The sequence below is a fragment of the Notolepis coatsorum genome (assembly GCF_963971535.1).
Source record: "Notolepis coatsorum genome assembly, chromosome: 1".
NCBI classification, from domain to species: domain Eukaryota; kingdom Metazoa; phylum Chordata; class Actinopteri; order Aulopiformes; family Paralepididae; genus Notolepis; species Notolepis coatsorum.
Genome location: NC_140165.1, coordinates 28,470,123 through 28,490,473, shown reverse-complemented (window position 1 = coordinate 28,490,473; position 20,351 = coordinate 28,470,123). Strand labels below are relative to the sequence as shown.

At 43.8% G+C, this 20,351-nt stretch overlaps 1 protein-coding gene across 1 annotated transcript in view; it reads left to right on the top strand.

The window, feature by feature from the left end:
• Nucleotides 1–20,351, top strand: part of prkx (protein kinase X-linked) — a 154,333-nt gene that overhangs the window by 107,960 nt on the left and 26,022 nt on the right. The window contains exon 5 of the mRNA XM_084331108.1: nt 17,001–17,096. Coding sequence (XP_084187234.1) covers nt 17,001–17,096 — 96 coding nt within the window. The remainder of the gene's footprint in view (nt 1–17,000; nt 17,097–20,351) is intronic.

Below are 20,351 nucleotides of genomic sequence, written 5' to 3'. Positions count from 1 at the left end.
ATAATAACATAATATAGCATGAATTTAGAAGAAGAAAATGAGGTCACAGTGTTCGGTATAGACATATGTACAATGTTCTGAGTTACCATATAATATACAATACACAATACTATGCAGTGTACTAATGTACAGTACTATCTAGTGCAAAGCAGAAATGGGATGAGGTACAATTTTAGGTACAATTTACAGTAAGGTGTACGAGTTGTAGTGCAATCCTTCATCCATAAATATAAAGTGTGGGGAGTGGGTGCTACAGTGTGTTTGTTTAAAGTGGGTGTGTGCTATAAAGTGTGTGGAGTGGGTGCTACAGTGTGTTTGTTTAAAGTGAGTGTGTGCGTGTGGATGTGTGTGCTATGTGTGTTTGGTGGTTGTTGTTGTGTAGTGTTCATTCATTGTTCGTTTAGCAGCCTGATGGCCTGGGGATAGAAGCTACTTCTGAGTCTTTCTGTGCTCGCCTTGAGACTCCTGTATCGCTTGCCTGACGGCAGCAGTTCAAAGAGGCAGTTGTTCGGGTGGCTCGAGTCTTTAATAATTCTCTTAGCCTTCCCCTTGCAACGCTTGTAGTAAATGTTCTGGAGGGTGGGGAGCCCCCCTCCAATTGTGCGTTCGGCTGAACGTGTCACTCTTTGTAGTCTGCTTTGGTCTTTTGCAGTGCTATTCCCAAACCAGGAGGTGATGTTGCCGGTCAAGATGCTCTCTATTGTACATGAGTAGAAGTTCTTAAGGATCTTCTGGCTGACTTGGAACTTCCTTAGGCGCCTGAGGAAGTAGAGGCGTTGTCGTGCCTTCTTCACCACACTGTTAATGTGTGTGGTCCATGTCAAGTCCTCGGATATGTAGGCTCCGAGGTACTTGAAGCTGTTGACTCTCTCAACCGGTGCCCCGTCGATGCTGAGGGGGCTGTAGTCCTTGACCCCCGACCTCCTGAAGTCCACAATCATCTCCTTTGTTTTGCTGACGTTCAGGGAGAGGCTGTTTTCCTGGCACCATCCCGCCAGGACCTTGACCTCTTCCAGGTAGGCCCTCTCGTCGTTGGCAGAGATCAGGCCCACCACCACTGTGTCGTCAGCAAATTTGACGATTGTATTGCTACTCCGCTGAGCCACACAGTCGTGTGTGTACAGGGAGTAGAGGAGGGGACTCAGAACACAGCCCTGGGGGGCCCCTATGTTGAGGGTGATGGATGAGGAGGTGCAGTTGCCTGCTCTCACCACCTGGGGTCTGCCAGTCAGGAAGTCCAAGACCCACTGGCAGAGGTCATAGCCCAAGCCCAGGTCCCTGAGCTTGGCTATGAGTATGGAGGGGACTATGGTATTGAATGCCGAGCTGTAGTCGATGAATAGCATTCTCACATAGTTCCCCTGCCTCTTGTCCAGGTGTGATGCTGCTGTGTGCAGCACATGGGATATGGCGTCCTCCGTGGACCTGTTGGGGCGGTATGCAAATTGCAGGGGGTCCATGTTGATGGGGAGGGAGGAGCAGATGTAGCCCTTTACTAGCTTCTCGAAGCACTTCATGGCTATGGAGGTGAGAGCTACAGGGCGGTAGTCGTTGAGGCAAGCAGGCTTGGATTTTTTGGGTACAGGGATAATAGTGGACTTCTTCAGGCAGGTGGGGATGACAGCCTGTTCTAAGGACAGGTTAAATATGTCAGTGAATACTGGGGCCAGTTGGTCGGCACAGACTTTTAGGACGCGGCCGGGGATGCCGTCTGGACCTGCTGCCTTCCTGATATTCACTTTTTTAAAGGTCCGCCTCACCTCATGCTCTGTTACCCTGAACACTGCGCCTCCATCAGCAGCCGACCCCCCCCCCCCCATTGCCGAGGCTTGTGAGCTGGTGTTGTTATTACCAGCATCAAACCTCGCATAGAAGGTATTGAGGTCATTTGCTAAGGAGATGTCACTGTTCAGTTTGAGGGAGGCGCCTTTGTAGTCTGTCATCGTTTTGAGCCCCTGCCACATAGCTCTAGAGTCAGCTTGTTCAAACTGGAGTTCAATTTTATCCCTGTAGCGTCGTTTGGCCTCTGACACAGTCCTCCTTACGTTGTATCGCGCCACCTTGTGGTCATTCATGTTGCCTGCCTCTAGGCCGTCGTTGTATGCTTTGGTGCGCTCTCTCAGAGCTTCACGGACGGATTTGTCTACCCAGGGTTTTTGATTTGGGTAAACTTTCATTTTGGTAGTGGGGATTGTTTCTTTCACCCTAGTACAAACATAGTCCAGCACTGTCTCCGTGTAGGCATTAATGTTATCTGTGTCGCGGAACACATTCCAGTCTGTGTTGTGAAACACTGACCGGATCGTATCCTCTGACGTCACATCCCATTTCTGCACCTCTCGCGAGACTACGGGAGTACTTTTAATTTTCTGTCTGTACTTCGGTGTAAGAAAAATTGATGCGTGATCTGACTTACCGAAGCCACTATCAGAATGAGCCTTGTAGCCACCTTTAATTTGCGTGTAACAGTGATCTAGGATGTTACCGCCTCTGGTGTTGCAAGTCACATGCTGATAGAAGTCGGGTAATACCTTTCTCAGATTGGCGCTATTGAAATCTCCCAGAACTAAAATGGCGGCGTTAACATTCGCCTCTTGGATTCTGTTTACCTCGTCGTGTAGTCTGGAGAGCGCAACCTTGTTGCTGGCTTCAGCTTGCGGTGGAATATACACTCCGACCAGGACGATCGCCGTTAACTCCCTCGGGAGGAAGAAAGGACGACACTTGATGGTTATATATTCCAGTTCTGGGGAGCAGTGGTTGGATAGTTCCTTCACGTTCGTTGGGTCACTCCAATTTTTGTTAAACATGAAGGCAATACCCCCTCCACGTTGTTTACCGGACTCTGATGATGACCGATCCTTTCTATGGATAAAGAAGTGATCCGCTGGTTGAATCGCGTGATCTGGAACCTCCGGCGTCAGCCATGTTTCGGTGAAGCAAAGGACATTGCAGTCCCTAACGTCTCTTTGATATTGAATCCTTGCTCGGATGTCATCCAGTTTATTGTCTATTGATTGTACATTGGCTAGCAATATACTGGGAAGTGGTGTACGATGGCGTCTGGATCTCAGCCTGTTTCGGATCCCAGCCCTCTTTCCTCGTCGTCTTTTCCTGGTCTCTGGGAACAAAGGGTCTGGTCCTAATCTCCGGAGGATTTCTTCAGGCCATTGATGTGGTTCGGAAAGCTGATCCAGCGAGTAATCCAGTTGGTAAGTTTCCCGTAATCCAATGTCTATGAGTGACTGACGGTCATATACATTAAATGCACCAACAGTTGGTACGCACAAAACTCTAAAAACTATAAATATTAACAAAAGTAAACACAGTCTCGACGGAGCGAACAGAGAGGCAGCCGAACGGGGCGGCGCCATCACCAGTTCTGCGGCGAAAGACCGTTCATCACTGCATACAACTTTGTTTAATCCAAATATCCATTCAGAAACGTTGTATTATGAAATAATTCTGGGATGTCTGTCTGACTATTTCCCTGCCTTGTTTGGTGCGAGTTCAGCTGACACTGTTGACACGCCCACTACGCACGCACGCGCGCGCACACACACACACGCACACGCACACACACACAGAGCTCCGGTCATGCGTCCACTCAACTCATGGAAAATACAGCATCAGGCTATTGTTCTAAAAGTATCTCTACTAATAAAATGGAGTATTGAACCGTTTTTAACAGCTGAGTGTTGGGTGGGACATTCTGATTTAAGAACTTTCTAAATAAAATAGAAAGTCCCAAAATATTTAATTTATCTGACTGCTTGTATTAATTGATCAAAAAGTAGCCATGTGCAGTAATATAGTTATATAAAAGAATAATAAAGCAATGTCGATTCTGTTCTCAATAAAATAAAAATGTCTTGCAAAATAATCAAAAAGAACCGATAAGCAGGGTGGCTAGGTGGTGTAGTGGGCAAGGCGCTCGCCACCAATGCAGGAGATGCTGGGTTCGAGCCCAGCTCTCCCCATTGCTATCAGCTTGGCTGGTCTTTCATACTAACACAATTGGCAGTGTTAGGGGTGGGAAAGCTGATGGGTGGGGATCGGACGTTGTGGACAGCGACTCCTACAGGTCGGTTGGTGCGCTTTCGCAGCAGAATGAGAAAGCGACGGGGGCGGCGTGTCCCTCCCACGCAGACCCCCGCCGCTGAGAGATCGCGCTGTGCAGGTGAAAAGATGCGCCGGCTGCTTCCTCGAGTACCGGAGGCTTCGTCCACATTGCAGCCGGCTTGTGGGAGGCATGGCCTAACCGCGTTCGAGACAGGGGAGGGTAGAATTGGACGATACGAAAATTGGGATGGGAGAAAAATAGAAAATGGGAGAAAAAAGTAGATATGATATATAATACATCTATATTACATTTGTAGTTGACGTGTAAAAAATGTGGCAAGTCAAAGTCACTTTGCTTAAATTTCTGGCACATTAGACATGTTTCCTGGTATCGTATTTCAGTATCAGGGGAAATTCTCAGATACCACTATTCTATTTTAGCCTGGTATCGGACCTATATCTGATACCAGCATTGGTCTCGGTGCATCCCTACTGTAATTTCGGGTGTGACACGTAATTTCAGTTCAAACATAGATCTTACCTTTCTATCAAGCATTCAGCAGTTCAAACATTGACCTTTCTATCAAGCAGTTTTTACTCGCCATTAGAAAACCTAAAATAAGCCATAGCCCTAACAGAATATAACGCAAGCCTACATTACCATAGAGCAGGGGTAGGCAACCCTAGGCACGCGGGGGCATTTGCATAGGCACAGGGGGCAGCATTAAAAAAAATATATATACCGGTATATATAAAATATTTTTTTTTTTTTTTTTTGCTTTGAAATATTATAGTGAAATATTTTGCACTGTTGTCGCATTTATCTTGTTGAAATCCTCCCACAGGTTCTTTTTACTACCACATATTTAATTGAGACCCTTTATTTGTTTATTATTTCAATTTAGCTGGAAATACATTGCTACATCATTCAGTAACATTTGCAGAGCCTTATAACAAAAACATTATTACGGTCACCATTGTGACCAGTGGAATGAATCAACAAATTGTATTATTTATTTTTCTATTTCATTGAACATTGCACATGTTAACACTTTGGGTGCCATGGGTTAAATTCATGATATACCATAGATTGCCAGCTCTATTTGTCTATGGAGAAGTACCCCTTCTTTGCATGGCTATAACTTTTTAAATTCTATTGCTACATTGCCATTATTAGGGCCCATTCAAAGTCCTATATGTATTGTTCATTGTGTAGCAACGTTAAACTTTTTCATTCACATATTCATAGTAAAGTATGGTCTAATGTATAAGTATGTTTTCATCTCTTTCTGCAGCTTTCTCCAGAATGTGATCTATAGCCCCAAATGCATTATATTGATGATGAAATACAGTTTGATGGCAATCGGGGCGATATAAAAAATTTCAATTGGACGTACTTCTAGAATGATCTACGTATGATCTGATGATGACCGGATGGGCGGGGGATCGTTTATAATTCCGTGGGCAGCGTTATATCATTCATCTAGTATGGGTCATATGTTCATCATAACAGTTTATATGGAACACGTTCGAAAATAACGCTGAATCTTACCGGATCTTCCTCGCGCCGTTGGACGATCAGCGTGGTGTAGACCGTTTTCGATTATGGGATGTTTATCCTGATGAACCATTTCCAGCTTGTATAATACTATATACGTCCAAATCATGTTGTTTATCGAGTTATTGGCAATGGATCGCTATATATTGTGACGAGCCAGAGTGCCGGCAGCCAAACCGAGTGCCCGGAAGTAATATGGCCGACCAGCACAACCTCCACAGCACTTCCTGTTTGGCGATTTGCGCCGATCGGCCACCAGATGGCGCTCCTGAACCGCCAGAGAGCTCAGTGGGTCCTCCTGGTGGATCTCAGGCCAGCGGAGGGGTAATATGAATCCGATCACAGATTTTTGAAATATTGATATTAACACTTTGACTGCCGGGAACCGTCTTTAGACGTCTTTGCTGGCCATGCTAAAGTTGCCGGAGGACGCGTTACGTCGTCCTTATATCAATATTTCAAAAATCTGCGATCGGATTCATATGTCCCCTCCGCTGGCCTGAGATCCACCAGCAGGACCCACTGAGCTCTCTGGCGGTTCAGGAGCGCCATCTGGTGGCCGATCGGCGCAATCGCCAAACAGGATGTGGCATAGAGGTTGTCCTAGACGTCCGTAGTACTTCCGGGCGCTCGCTATAGGTCATGGGACTCTGGCTCGTCACGCTACATGGTGATCGATTGGCAATAACTCGATAAACAACATGATTTGGACGTATATACCATTATACAAGCTGGAGATGGACCGGGTAAAAATATATCCCATAATGATAAGATTTCTACTCTACGATGATCGCCCAACGGCGCGCGGAGACTGGGGTGAGTTTCAGCGTGTAACATTACCGTCTTCGATACTAACTGCTATTATCAACATTTGACCCACATTAGATGATTGGTATAACGCTGCCCACGGAATTATAAACGCCCCCTCGCCCATCCGGTCAACATCAGATGACGTGTAGTAACTTCTAGAAGTACGTCTAGTTGGAATTTTTTATATCGCGCTGATTGCCATCAAACTGTATTTCATCATCAATATAATGCATTTGGGGCTATATATCACGTTCTGGAGAAAGCTGCAGAAAGAGATGAAAACATACTTATACATTAGACCATACTTTACTATGAATATGTGAATGAAAAAGTTTAACGTTGCTACACAATGAACAATACATATAGGACTTTGAATGGGCCCTAATAATGGCAATGTAGCAATAGAATTTAAAAAGTTATAGCCCCGCAAAGAAGGGGACTTTCTCCATAGACAAATAGCGCTGGCAATCTATGGTATATCATGAATTTAACCTTAGGCAGCCAAAGTGTTAAAGACGCTGTAAAGCATCCTTCGGCAACTTGAGCATGGCCGGGAATGACGCTGTAAAGCGTTTCCCGGCACACAAAGTGTTAAAAGCAATTTTTTTACTCAAAATGTGAGTATTACCAAGTCAACTTGTGTTCTTAAAACAATGACAATAAACATAGTTTTATTAGGTTGAAATAATGTGGTTGTGTACTTATTTTTCTGTTAACTTATTATGGATTGAAAACTGAAAACCTTAATGCACAGTAACTGAACTCAATATTTTTAAGTTCTGGTAACTTATTATATTTTTTTTACAGTGTAGTCTTGCGATTAATCAAAACTTATTTACATGATATACCTCACATTCACCCTCCATTCACATCCTGGTGTTCTCCATTAGGCCTGTAGGTCGAGCTATGACAGCACACGTACAGTACACACACCAATGGTGTGTGATGTGTCCAAAAATGAATGGGCAAATGTGAGTGAAATGGTCGCACTGTATGCAGCTGTTTGTCTGCATTGCATCCCCTCCCCCCCCCCCCAACTCAGATTTAGGGTTGATACAACCATCATAATAATATTGTTAATAATAACAATAACAATAATGATGTAATAATGTAAAAATTATCATTAAAAAGACCTTATTATGAGGAAAAAAATATTACGATGCATGGAATATTGTTGAGGCACACTAGTTACAACTATATTTCAAACAGGCACTCCATGTCAAAAAGGTTGCTGACCCCTGCCATAGAGGATTACATTTCTGATAACTTGAAAACTCAAAAGTGGCAGCCCTAATGTAGCTGAGAACAGAGAATGTTGAATTGTTTTTGCCGAGCAATGATGATGAAGGAGCGCCGCTTGGCGGAATCTTGTGCTCTACTCAGCACAGCTTTCTAATTTGGGTCTGTGTCTCAGAAGGAGGGAGAGTACGAGGGGACACTGGCCTATCTCTGTAGCTTCAGAGGGAGGCTCAGGGTCAATCAGACTTTAATTATAGAAAGTAACTTATGGGGGGGGGGGGGTATTTAATATAAAAGAGGAATCTCGATTTGTAATATAAATGGATCTATTCTCTGAATCAAAGTGACGGAATTCAAATGAAATTGACCCTCCGAATAGATCCGTCTCACCTCTCCACAGTTCAATGGAGTTTCATTCTGTGCAGAATAAGAGATTCCACTGCCCGTCCCTCTGTTGTTGTCTGGGCCAAATCATCTCCCCCTCTCCCTGGATAGTCTCATTCAACCACTAGAGGATCCCTTGTGACTGCCAGGTTCCCTGTGGCTCCTCACTCTCTATCTCTGTATCTCTCTCTGTCTCTCTCTCTATCTCTATCTCTATCTCTCTCTCTCTCTCTCTCTAGAGCAGTCTTCTGGTAATCTCTCTGCCCCCCTCTCTTTCTCTTTCCCTCTCTATCTTTCTCTCTCTCATTTCCTCTCGTCCCTGTGTTCACCGCATACTGCATGTCCTATAAATGCTGCTGATGTCATTCCGGGTCAGTGAGCGGTTGTTTAGTTTCATGTAACCGGGCGATGAACAGAAGAAGTGTTACTTCTGACCCCGTGCTCCTTTTCCCCCTGTTTGTTTCTGAACTTCCATGGACTGTTTTCATGGACACTCCGATGCCCAGGATGGAGAGAAAGCTGACGGGACAGTATTAGAACTTAAAGGAACATGCCAACATTTTGGAAAATTTGCTTACCGTCTTCTCCAGAGAGAGACAAGAAGATAGATACCAGTTTCCTCTCTGTGCGTTCAGTAGAAGGCTATCTGGCTGCATGTTAGCCTAGCTTAGCACAATGAATGGAAGCAGACATGACCGGTTAGCCTTCGGGAGAGGTGTTAGTTGGACAATGCCTAGGCTAAACGGTCATGTCTGCTTCCATTCATTATGCTAAGCTAGGCTAACATGCAGCCAGATAGCTTTCTACTGAACGAACAGAGAGGAAACTGGTATCCATCTTCTTGTCTGTCTCTGGAGAAAATGGTAAGCACATTTCCCAAAATGTTCCATCTGTTTATTTTTTTTAATCTAAATCTCCCATTCAACGGGCCAAGCAACGCAATCTCAACTTTTCCCATGATAGCCTACAACTGTCTGTCTGACGTCACCCAATGCACACTGTGCAATGGTATAAACGGTATGCCTGGAACTCGTCCACTGAGAAACGTTCCGCGGTGTCTAGAGTGCCAAAAATTATAAAATGCGTAATTTCTTTTTACGCAAAAAAGATTCTGTAGTTAATTAATCGAAATTAATGCGATAAAGTCCCAGCCCTAGTTTCAATATCCAGCCCTGGCTGCGTCTCCTCTCATAAAGAGCCAGATTCCCCGGCTATGACCGCACGTCGTCCTGCGGTACAGACCCCCAGACCCTCTCTATCCCACAAGTCTCCCCCTGCCTCTTGGGGTTTTTGGACTTTGGACAGCAGTCGTGTGACAAGCCAGCGCGATTACGCGCACTGTCTGCTCCGTGTGTAATGCATTTAAGCCCGGGTCCTCCATTATGTAATTTGTGGGTAATGGCTTGTCCAGGCCTGAGGAGAGAGAGAGAGGGGGGGGGGGTGCTGTGAAAGCACTCAGCTTCAACTCCTTCCGTCACCAGAGAGTGCAGCAGCACGCACACACACACACACACACACACACACGGGTGGAAACGGCGGTACACACAGCCCATCGTGCGCCCATTCCTCACAGACGACACACGTATTTAGAAAACAAGCACCAAGCACACTCAGGGGAGTGGTCAACCCGACGGACTACGGTCAAGTACACACAAACAGGAGTGTAGGTTACTACCCAACCTAAAGGACGAGCTGGACACGTGTCTCAGAGCCTCTTGTGTGTCATTCCTTCACTTGTGCTGTTACTCAAGTTGCTCTGTATCCCTCTCGCCTGGTCACTGCTGTCCCAGGGTTCCTGTTTACACACAGTGACTGTTTACACATACCTGTATGATAGCTACAGTATGTACAATAATTCACTTAAACTGTATATGCCGTATTTACTGTATATTTATCTACAATTGTTGGATATATCTGCATATATCCCTGTTCACATACCTGCATACATACATATATATATATATATATATATATTTGTATATATTCCATGCATACTCTTAATAGTTATACTACTAGCCAGTATGGCTACTGCCATGGTATATTTATACCTGTTTCACCTTTTACACTTTTTATACTTTTATCACTGTACATAATTATACTGTACATACGTCAGTTTAGCATATATTTAACAGTAGATACAGTAGTTATACAGTATGTATCACACATAATCACTTGTTGTTGTACTGTACTTGTGCTGTGCAATGACAATGAATTTGAAATCAAATCTAATCAGGATTAGATTTGGGCCGATATGCTCCATATTCAGATTGTCCTATCGTCACTCTGTGAGATTGCCAATAGCCGATGCTATCGCCCATATTTCTTCTCCTTTGGCTCTCTCTCTCTGCCCCCCTTTCCTCTCTCTCCCTCCCTCTATCTCTCCATCTCTCATTTTCTCATGTGGACTGGGTTAACAGTGGCACACGTGAGTCTAGCATATTGTTCAAATTGTGCGAAAACGAAACAGGATTTCTCCTGTGGATTGTGTTGATGAATACATCTGTTGGTCAGATTGTTTAATTTTTAATTGTAGCACAACAAATACTTGTTTGTGTGATCTGGCTGGACTGTCAAAACATTGCAACCACAAGAGACACTTTGGCTTGTTAAAACAAGTCACAGAGCTGTACTGTTTGCTTTGGTCAGTATAATCCATGTTAAAACAAGTCACAGAGCAGTACTATTTGTTATGATCAGTATAATCCATCATCTTAAAACAAGTCACAGAGCTGTACTGTTTGCTTTGGTCAGTATAATTCACCATTGCGATGAACACTTTCCTGGAACTTCCGGTTCAGGCAGACTCGGAAGCCATCACTGTCACGCCATGAGGTAGTTCCAGGAAAAGGTACAATGCCATTGCCTGTGTTCATCGCAACATTATACTGACGAAAGAAAACCACATGGCTTTGTGACTTTATTTGTTTTTTATAAACAACTTACTCTATGATGTGCCTTTTTTAAATTATACATTTTTTTATACATTTTAGTGGTGGGGATATTAACACATTGAGTGCCACAGCCCCTTCCGGGAAGTGCATCTGGCCTTGCCGCCCATTAACCCCATGTAAACCCTAACCTTGTTTGTAGAGCTAAACCTATATTTTATATTATAGCTATGGATCTAATAACACCGTTGATTGTCAGTGAGTTGCTTCCAGTCAACGTGCAAAAAACTGATTATTTTTTCATCCGTACATTTCCGTTTTATACCGTTTTGAATATGAATATAGTTTGGGTGCTTCTGAGTAATTCCAGGAAAAAGAAAATAGCGTTTTAGTGGAATCCACTTATCATGTTGTAATTTTTCACCTGATTATCGAATATTCCTGAAATCAACGCTAGATTATCATTATTATGTCTCCTCGTGCATACATGAAATGGGCCCTGGAGCGCGGCGCTCCCCCCCCCCCCTCCTCCACCCAACGGTAAACAGCCACACACCGCACACACAGATAGCTTTAATCGCGGGAGAAAGAAATATCAGATCAACACAAGATTGGATATATAGAGTCCTTACCTGGTCTCTGATGTAATGCAAAAAAAATTATCCAATTATCTGATCGCCATTGATTCCAGTTATCCACAGCGATCCTGTCTCTGACGTTATTGGGCATTGCACATAAACGGGTGGGCGGGGTCAATTGTCCAAGCCATCCCTACAAGTGTGTGTTTTGCCGGAGTGTTTAGGACCCGCCCCCACGCCGCAGCTCGGTAGAGAAAAGAAACTACATAGTTTCTAACTGGGTGCAATAATGGCAGAAGGCATTAGAGGGCGGTATAAGACAGTCTGCCAGCTCAGACACACTCAGAACAGTATGCACAAGGTGCCCCGCTGAATTATGAATGGCAATAGCAAATAAAAGAAATACTGTGAGAAAAACGTAGATCTACGTTTCTGGCACTCAACCGTCGGGCGACAGAAACGTAGTTCTACGTTAACGGCACCCAAAGGGTTAATGAATCTGCGTGGTATCAAAGGTGTAATAAGGGTAATCTGCATGGCATCAAACGTGTAATAAGGGTATTCTGTGTGGTATCAAAAGTGCAATAAGGGTAATCAAAGTTTGGGTTAAGACTAGGTATGTCCCGATCTGATCACGTGATCGGGATCGGGGCCGATCAAGTGATTTTCCAAAGATCGGGATCGGCAAAAAATAATAATAATAATCGGGATTATGACCATGTTCACGTCTTAAACTCATACTGAGGCCTTAGTTTTGGTTTTAAATTTCATATCATCATTCATTTATTTATTGTCAAATTAATTGTTTGCCAAAACAAACCAATAGTATCCAGCTGCAGAACGGCAGACCAGCCACACTCAGACCCAAACGCATTTCCTTTGATTTAATTATACATCAAATGATTTATGTCAAGGATTGCAATGCCTCGCTTGAATGAAGTTAACTTTTCACCTGGATAACGTCAAAATTCAGGGTGAATGTAATGTGAGAAATTGGGATTAAAAAAATATATTTAAAAAATACTTTTTTTTTTAAATTTCTTTTTTTCTTTGATCGGATCGGGAAAGATCGGTATCGGTAGATACTCAAAATCACATGATCCGGATCGGGAGCAAACAAATGTGATCGGGATATCCCTAGTTAAGACTATATAGAGATACTTTGCTGTGAGGGATCAAAGTCATCTCTGTTGTAGCTACATTTCCTTGTTGCCAAAAGCGTAAAGTTCGAAGTGGGCACAGTTTATTTTTGTGCGATTGCATCCCGGACAAAATCGGCCACAAAACGTTTTTCATCCATAAATGTAAATATAAATCTTTGAAGCAGCTCATTGTTCTCAAACAAAGGTTATACATTCTATCCAGGGCCGCCTGGGAGAAATGCGAGGCCCCCCCCCCCCCCCCTAAAGGTAATTTTTTTTTTTTTTTTTTTTTTTAATTCATACAGTCAACATATTCTTAAATAATAGCGCTGCCCGAGGCTGGGCATGATACAGTCAACATATAGCAAGAGAGAGAGCGAGAGCGAGCTCCCGTTCTACAGTCAATATACAGTGTTATCGCTTTGTAACACTGTACAAATTTCTCCACAACACACATGTACAAGTGGCAGTAATGCAGAAAATCCAGCAAGGGAAGAAGCAGTGTAGAAAACAGGTGGAGTTTTTGCCTAGCAATGGGAATGCTTTGGCTGTACTGTGTAGATAGAAGTACACACTCTAGTGTTGATGTCTTTGTTTACAAGGCTTCAGGTATGGTTGCTCTGCTACAAACACAGTAGAGCAGCTGTGTGCACATCCAACCTGTTTTAGGCCAGGTGCAGGATAAAACTAAATGTGACTGAAGGAAAAATTGCAATGAACTGACCGACACAATTGACAACTATAAGCAATGCAATGCTCAGAGAGCGAGAGAGAGCGAGAGAGAGAGAGCGAGAGAGCGAGAGAGAGATCGATGGCGGGAATAGAATAGAGTGCATTAAAAACTCACCAAGAGGATGGAGACAACCGCATGGAGTTGACGAAGTTCATCTGCCAAACGACCGTCCTCTTCATCTTGGCATAACAATGCTGCACGCGCTCTCTCTAGGTTAGCTAACGCTAGTTAGCCTTTAGCTAAGCTACTAGCCGACATGGCTATCCCGACTGAACCACACGTTAGCACTCGATATTATAACGTAGCTAAAGCTAACTAGCTGTCCCTGCCTTTAGCTAAGCCGACATGGCTAGCCTGACTGAACTTTCTAACATGCAACAACTTTCATCTTCAGTCCATCTGCCGAACGACGTCCTCTTCGTCTTGGCTGGCATAACCTCGAATGCTGTACGCGCGAAATAGTCAGACGCAGCTGACGCACGCCGGCCGACTGTACACATGTAACCCCTCCCTTCGTTGAAACCAATAGTATGTCTGCTGCAGAGCCCCAGTCAGAGCTCCAATAGTGTATCTGCAGTCTGCAGAGCCGCAGAGCCAGGAACAAGTCAGACACATTCTACAAACGTGTCTAATGTGAAATATATAAGCATATAAGCAAAACTAGATTTTAGGTTTGTGATGAAAAAGGGCCTCGCGGGAAGGGGGGCCTCGCAAAATAAAAAATAAATATTATTTTTTTTATTTATTTTTTTGCGAGGCCCCCCTTCCCGCGAGGCCCTGTGCGACCGCACTGCTCGCACACCCCCTGAGGCGGCCCTGATTCTATCCTTCCAACGGCCCTGTCCCTCCTCCCAGAACGCCATGTTGTGGTATCATTGCCACCTGCTGGCAACTCGTAATGGATTACGATAGCTCTCCTACATACTTCCTTTCCTAGGTGAAGAAGGTTGTTAGGACTGAAGGTAATGCTTTGTAAACGGTAGGGCTGTCTTAAATACTTCGAAGCTTTGAAGCTTCGTTCGATGGACATGGGATTCGAATATGAAAAAAATTATTATTTTCTTTTAAATTTTTTGCAAAATCAACTCTGCCTCTCTTTGTTAACTACAACAAGCAATGCTGTTTGTTATTTAAGATGAGGTCGGACTCTGCACTGACAGATTTGTGTTCATTGTGCTGCTTTTATAAAGCCTCAAAAGACGGCTTACAATATTTCATGAAAGCAAAGTGTTTTGTTGCTGTACAAGTCCCACACCATACCTAAAAAATTTAATATATATATTTTTTTAATCTCGAAGCTTCGAATTAAAATCGAATCTCGGCCCCGAATTTAAAAAAAATTATTCGTAGGTCACCCCTAGTAAACGGGGGCCCGGGTGGTTGTGGTGATATGAAGCCAGCCGTCCTGTGCGCGTGAATATTAAAGGCAACCAACTTGTGTTCGGCTTTTCTCTGATTGGCCGCGCCCCCACGCGCAGGCAAGCGCAGCCGTCCCACGTCCCAAATGAAATCCAAAGAGCAAGCGCGGCAGCGCGGCAGCGCGGGCAAGCAACTTCTGTAGTGTTGGGCTGCTGTTCCAACGCACTTGTGTTGGGCTGCGGTAGCAGTGGAGCGCTGCTGACTGATTATTATGTTTCGCGTTTTTAACAACCAACGGTAGATTCACTCGTCACTGTACATGTATAAACAAAGCCCATACAGTTATGAAATAATAAACACTGTTAGGACTCGCAATAATAAACACTGTTACGACTATATATATATATATATATATATATATATATATATATATATATATATATATATAGGTACTAAATACCTATATGTCCCTATGCCATAAATGTCATGTATGTTGTGTATGTCATAAATGTCTATATGAATTGAAAATGGGGGACCCTGATGTAAACAAGACAAACGTCTTTCTCAGGTCTGCATCCCCTTAACAATTGTATGTATTGAGCCGTACTGTATTGTACCCATTCTGCAATCTGTTAAATAAAGTTTTCATTCATTCATTCATTCACTATCTGACTCTTAATAATAAACACTAGTGTTAGGACTATCTGACTCTTACTAATAAACACTGTGTTAGGACTATAAACACTGTTAGGACTATCTGACTCTTAATAATAAACACTGTTACAGTGTTAGGACTATCTCGAGTCACGCGTCACTACTGTAACTAGAAACTCTGGGTGTCACTGTACATCAGTAACGTTATTTCGCGTTTTTAACGTCAGCGGGGCGATGCGGTGGTTTGTCGCCGGCTTCCGTGCACCGCCGCCGGCTCTACTCGGTCCAGCTCCAGCAGCAGCGGCCGTTCCTCCGTTGTAGAACGAAGCCCTTCAATGACCGCGCTCTCATATTTTGCGAATGCATAAACGATGTCTTAAATTATGGCTATGTGTCTAATATGGCTGTCACTTATCAATGACTTCGCGACAGCCATATTAGACACATAGCCATAATTTAAGTTATAGTTTATGCATTCGCAAATATGAGAGCTCTGTCATTGAAGTGGGTGGTGGCAGTGTAACAACGTTCACCCTGATGTAAAGTAGCGATTTTTATTGTTTTGTCATGACAACCCAATTACATAATCCAACATATGTGTAAAGAAACAACATATTCCAGTTAACGGTATATTTTTTAATGATTCATTACGGTATAAATTAGGTTAACTGGAGCTGTGGAGGCTCCTTGCTGAAGAGCCAGCGGGGCAATGCGGTTGTTCATTCACCGGCTTCCGTGCGCCGCCCGCGGCTTGACTCGGTTCAGCGTTCACCCTGATGTAAAGTAGCGATTTTTATTGTTTTGTCATGACAACCCAATTACATAATCCAACATATGTGTAAAGAAACAACATATTCCAGTTAACGGTATATTTTTTAATGATTCATTACGGTATAAATTAGGTTAACTGGAGCTGTGGAGGCTCCTTGCTGAAGAGCCAGCGGGGCAATGCGGTTGTTCATTCACCGGCTTCCGTGCGCCGCCCGCGGCTTGACTCGGTTCAGCGTTCACCCTGATGTAAAGTAGCGATTTTTATTGTTTTGTCATGAAAACCCAATTACATAATCCAACATATGTGTAAAGAAACAACATATTCCAGTTAACGGTATATTTTTTAATGATTCATTACGGTATAAATTAGGTTAACTGGAGCTGTGGAAACTATTATCTTAAATTGCGTTATGGCTATGTGTCTAATATGGCTGTCTCAAACACAAGGACCTGGGGGAGCCTCATGCGCATGCGCGGCTCTCTGCCGCGACTCTCTTGTCTCTCTTGTCTCTCTTGCCGCAAGGCCGCGTGCTAGTGGATTGATTGATTGGCCGTGTGGCCAATCAGAGAAACGCTGAACGAAAAGCTGAACACAAGTTGGTTGCCTTTAATATTCACGCGTCCTGTGCGCTCATTATGATCAGGTATGACGGTCATGTTCTGTGTTCCTCCCTGCAGGTATCTACCGTTCATGTTCTGTGTTCCTCCCTGCAGGTATCCACCGTTCATGTTCTGTGTTCCTCCCTGCAGGTATCTACCGTTCATGTTCTGTGTTCCTCCCTGCAGGTATTCACCGTTCATGTTCTGTGTTCCTCCCTGCAGGTATCCACCGTTCTTTGACGACAATCCGTTCGGCATCTACCAGAAGATCCTGGCTGGGAAGCTGGAATTCCCCCGGCATCTGGATTTCTACGTAAAGTAAGCGCTGATCTACTACCCAGACATCAAGTATTAAAGGGGACCAATTGTGAAAATGGCCTTTTCCTGTGCGCTTCATTGTTGTTGTTTTTTTTTACAGAGGGGTTGTCCCAACGCTGAGAACATTTTAAATATGTGCATTGTGCCTTTTCTGCAGTTCAGCCGTGACAAGAGCCGTCCCTCTTGAAGCGAGACGTTCTGAATTGCAGCCACAATCGCCGTAGTTAATAACGCCTCACATGTGCGTGTGAAGAGAGCTCAGTTTTTACACGTGTATCTAAAGCTAAGTGATCCTGTGACCTAGTTCCATATGTGCTTCAAAAGCAATCAAATAGCAGACGTTTCATAAGCAGAGCCTTATAGATAAATACAATATTCTGCAAGTCCCTTCTCTTAAAGCTAAAGAAGTACAAGGTGAGTGAGACGTGTCTCTCCAGTGATAAAACACAGGATATGCAGCATCCAGGGGTTTCATGGTGGAGGGCAATTATTCTGGCAATTATTTGGCAACATAATGGCATACATGGTCATAATGTAACATACTTGTTGAAGGGATACATTACACACGCTCCAACCAACCCACATCAAAAGGAGATGCAGGCCTGTCTGTTGCTCTCAGAGGATGGCAATCTGGAGTCAGGGAGAGACTTCAGAGGTTTGGCCCAAAGTAGAACACTGGAGCACACAGATCTGAGGCTCTTTATTTACAGATAATGTTTCGACACGGGGTGCGTCTCCATCCCCCTGCGTTGTAACGTTACTTCAAAATAAAGTGTGCTCCAGTGTTCTACTTTGGATGAAGATCACAGAACCATTATAAGCAGCTCAGAACCATTACGACCAGCACAGAACCATTACGACCAGCACAGAACCATTGCAACCAGCACAGAACCCTTACAACCAGCACAGAACCATTAGGACCAGCACAGAACCATTACAACCAGCACAGAACCATTACAACCAGCACAGAACCATTACAACCAGCACAGAACCATTAGGACCAGCACAGAACCATTGCAACCAGCACATAACCACTACAACCAGCACAGAACCCTTACAACCAGCACAGAACCATTACAACCAGCACAGAACCCTTACAACCAGCACAGAACCATTACAACCAGCACAGAACCATTACAACCAGCACAGAACCATTACAACCAGCACAGAACCCTTACAACTAGCACAGAACCATTACAACCACCACAGAACCATTACAACCAGCACCGAACCATTGCAACCAGCACAGAACCATTACAACCAGCACAGAACCCTTACAACCAGCACAGAACCATTACAACCAGCACAGAACCATTACAACCAGCACAGAACCATTGCAACCAGCACAGAACCATTACAACCAGCACAGAACCATTACAACCAGCACAGAACCATTACAACCAGCACCGAACCATTACAACCAGCACAGAACCATTACGACCAGCACAGAACCATTACAACCAGCACAGAACCATTACAACCAGCACAGAACCCTTACAACCAGCACAGAACCATTACAACCAGCACAGAACCATTAGGACCAGCACAGAACCATTACAACCAGCACAGAACCATTAGGACCAGCACCGAACCATTACAACTAGGGATGTCCCGATCCGATCACGTGATTTTCCGAAGATCGGCATCTAAAAAAAATCTGATTTTTTTTTTTTTTTTTTTTTTTTTTTTTTTTATACTTTCATTTTTTTTATTCAACAGACATGACCATGTTCACGTCTTAAACTCATACTGAGGCCTTAGTTTTGGTTTTAAATTGCATATCATCATTCATTCATTTATTGTCACACAGAGCAGAAGAATTTTGGCAAAACAAACGCATTTCCTTTGATTTAATTATACATCAAATGATTTATGTCAAGGATTGCAATGCCACACTTTTCACCTGGATAACGTCAACATTCAGGGTGAATGTAATGTGAGAAATTGGGATAAAAAAAAATAATGAAAAACAAACTTTTTTATTGGATCGGGAAAGTTCAGTATCGGTAGATACTCAAAATCACATGATCGGGATTGGATCGGGGGCAACAAAATTTGATCGGGACATCCCTAATTACAACCAGCACAGAACCATTACAACCAGCACAGAACCATTACAACCAGCACACAGAACCATTACAACCAGCACACAGAACCATAACGACCAGCAGAGGGGGGAAAAAAAGGTTTTAAATGAGGTATTACTGTAATACTTGAAACAACAGTGGAGGATAGGTAGTGATTTTTGACTGGGACCTTTTAAGTGCAGCGGTGTCACTTTAAACAGTGGTGGCAATTACCTCCCTGGAGCGAGGGAGGCAGCTTAGATGGACACACGGTCACTAATGACCGTGTGTCCATCTAAGCCAATTTCACAGCCCCCTCCACACACACACACGCGCACACACACACACATACACACAGACACACACTCACTCACTCCCCTACCACCACTCCCAACCATTGGAACAGCTGGAGGGCACAGGAATGTGTGAGATTACAGGCTCTGTGTGGCTGTGTTTGTGTGCATGTGTGTGCCTTGTCTCCATTAGCTACAGTATGTTCATTCAGCCTGGCTGGGGCTAGCCATGGTCTAGTATGGTATGGTTGGGTTTATATCTTCATTGACTATGTGTTCAGCCTTTGCTGGGGCTAGCCATGGTCTAGTATGTTATGGTTGGGTTTATATCTTCATTGACTGTGTTCAGCCTGGCTGGGGCTAGCCATGGTCTAGTATGGTATGGTTGGGTTTATATCTTCATTGACTATGTGTTCAGCCTGGCTGGGGCTAGACGTGGTGGTCTAGTATTGATGGTATAGTATAGTCGTGTTTGTGTCTCCATTGCCTTTCATGTAAACTTTCCGGTTGCTAGGAAACTTTTCTAAATGCACACCACCAACTGTGGAACACAAGATGAACCATGATGAGACAACAACAGTCCCAGCCAGGTTTGGCCAGGTTCTAAAGACAATGGAGATGTGCACTGTGTGCCAGACAGGCCACAGCATGGCTAAAACCTGGATAGTGGAGACGAGGCATAAGTGCAAAATAAATTTCATTCACTTGGGGCTAGGAGGTATACAGATTATGAAGGTATACCATCATGGATCCAATGCGAAGGTATGTATTTTTACTATACATCCAGTGTTACGTCCAGTGTTTCCCCTAGGATTTTTTTCAATTAATTAATTTATTCAATCATTCAAAAATCTAATCTCAAAGGATTATTGAGAACAAGCTCTCATTTACAATGA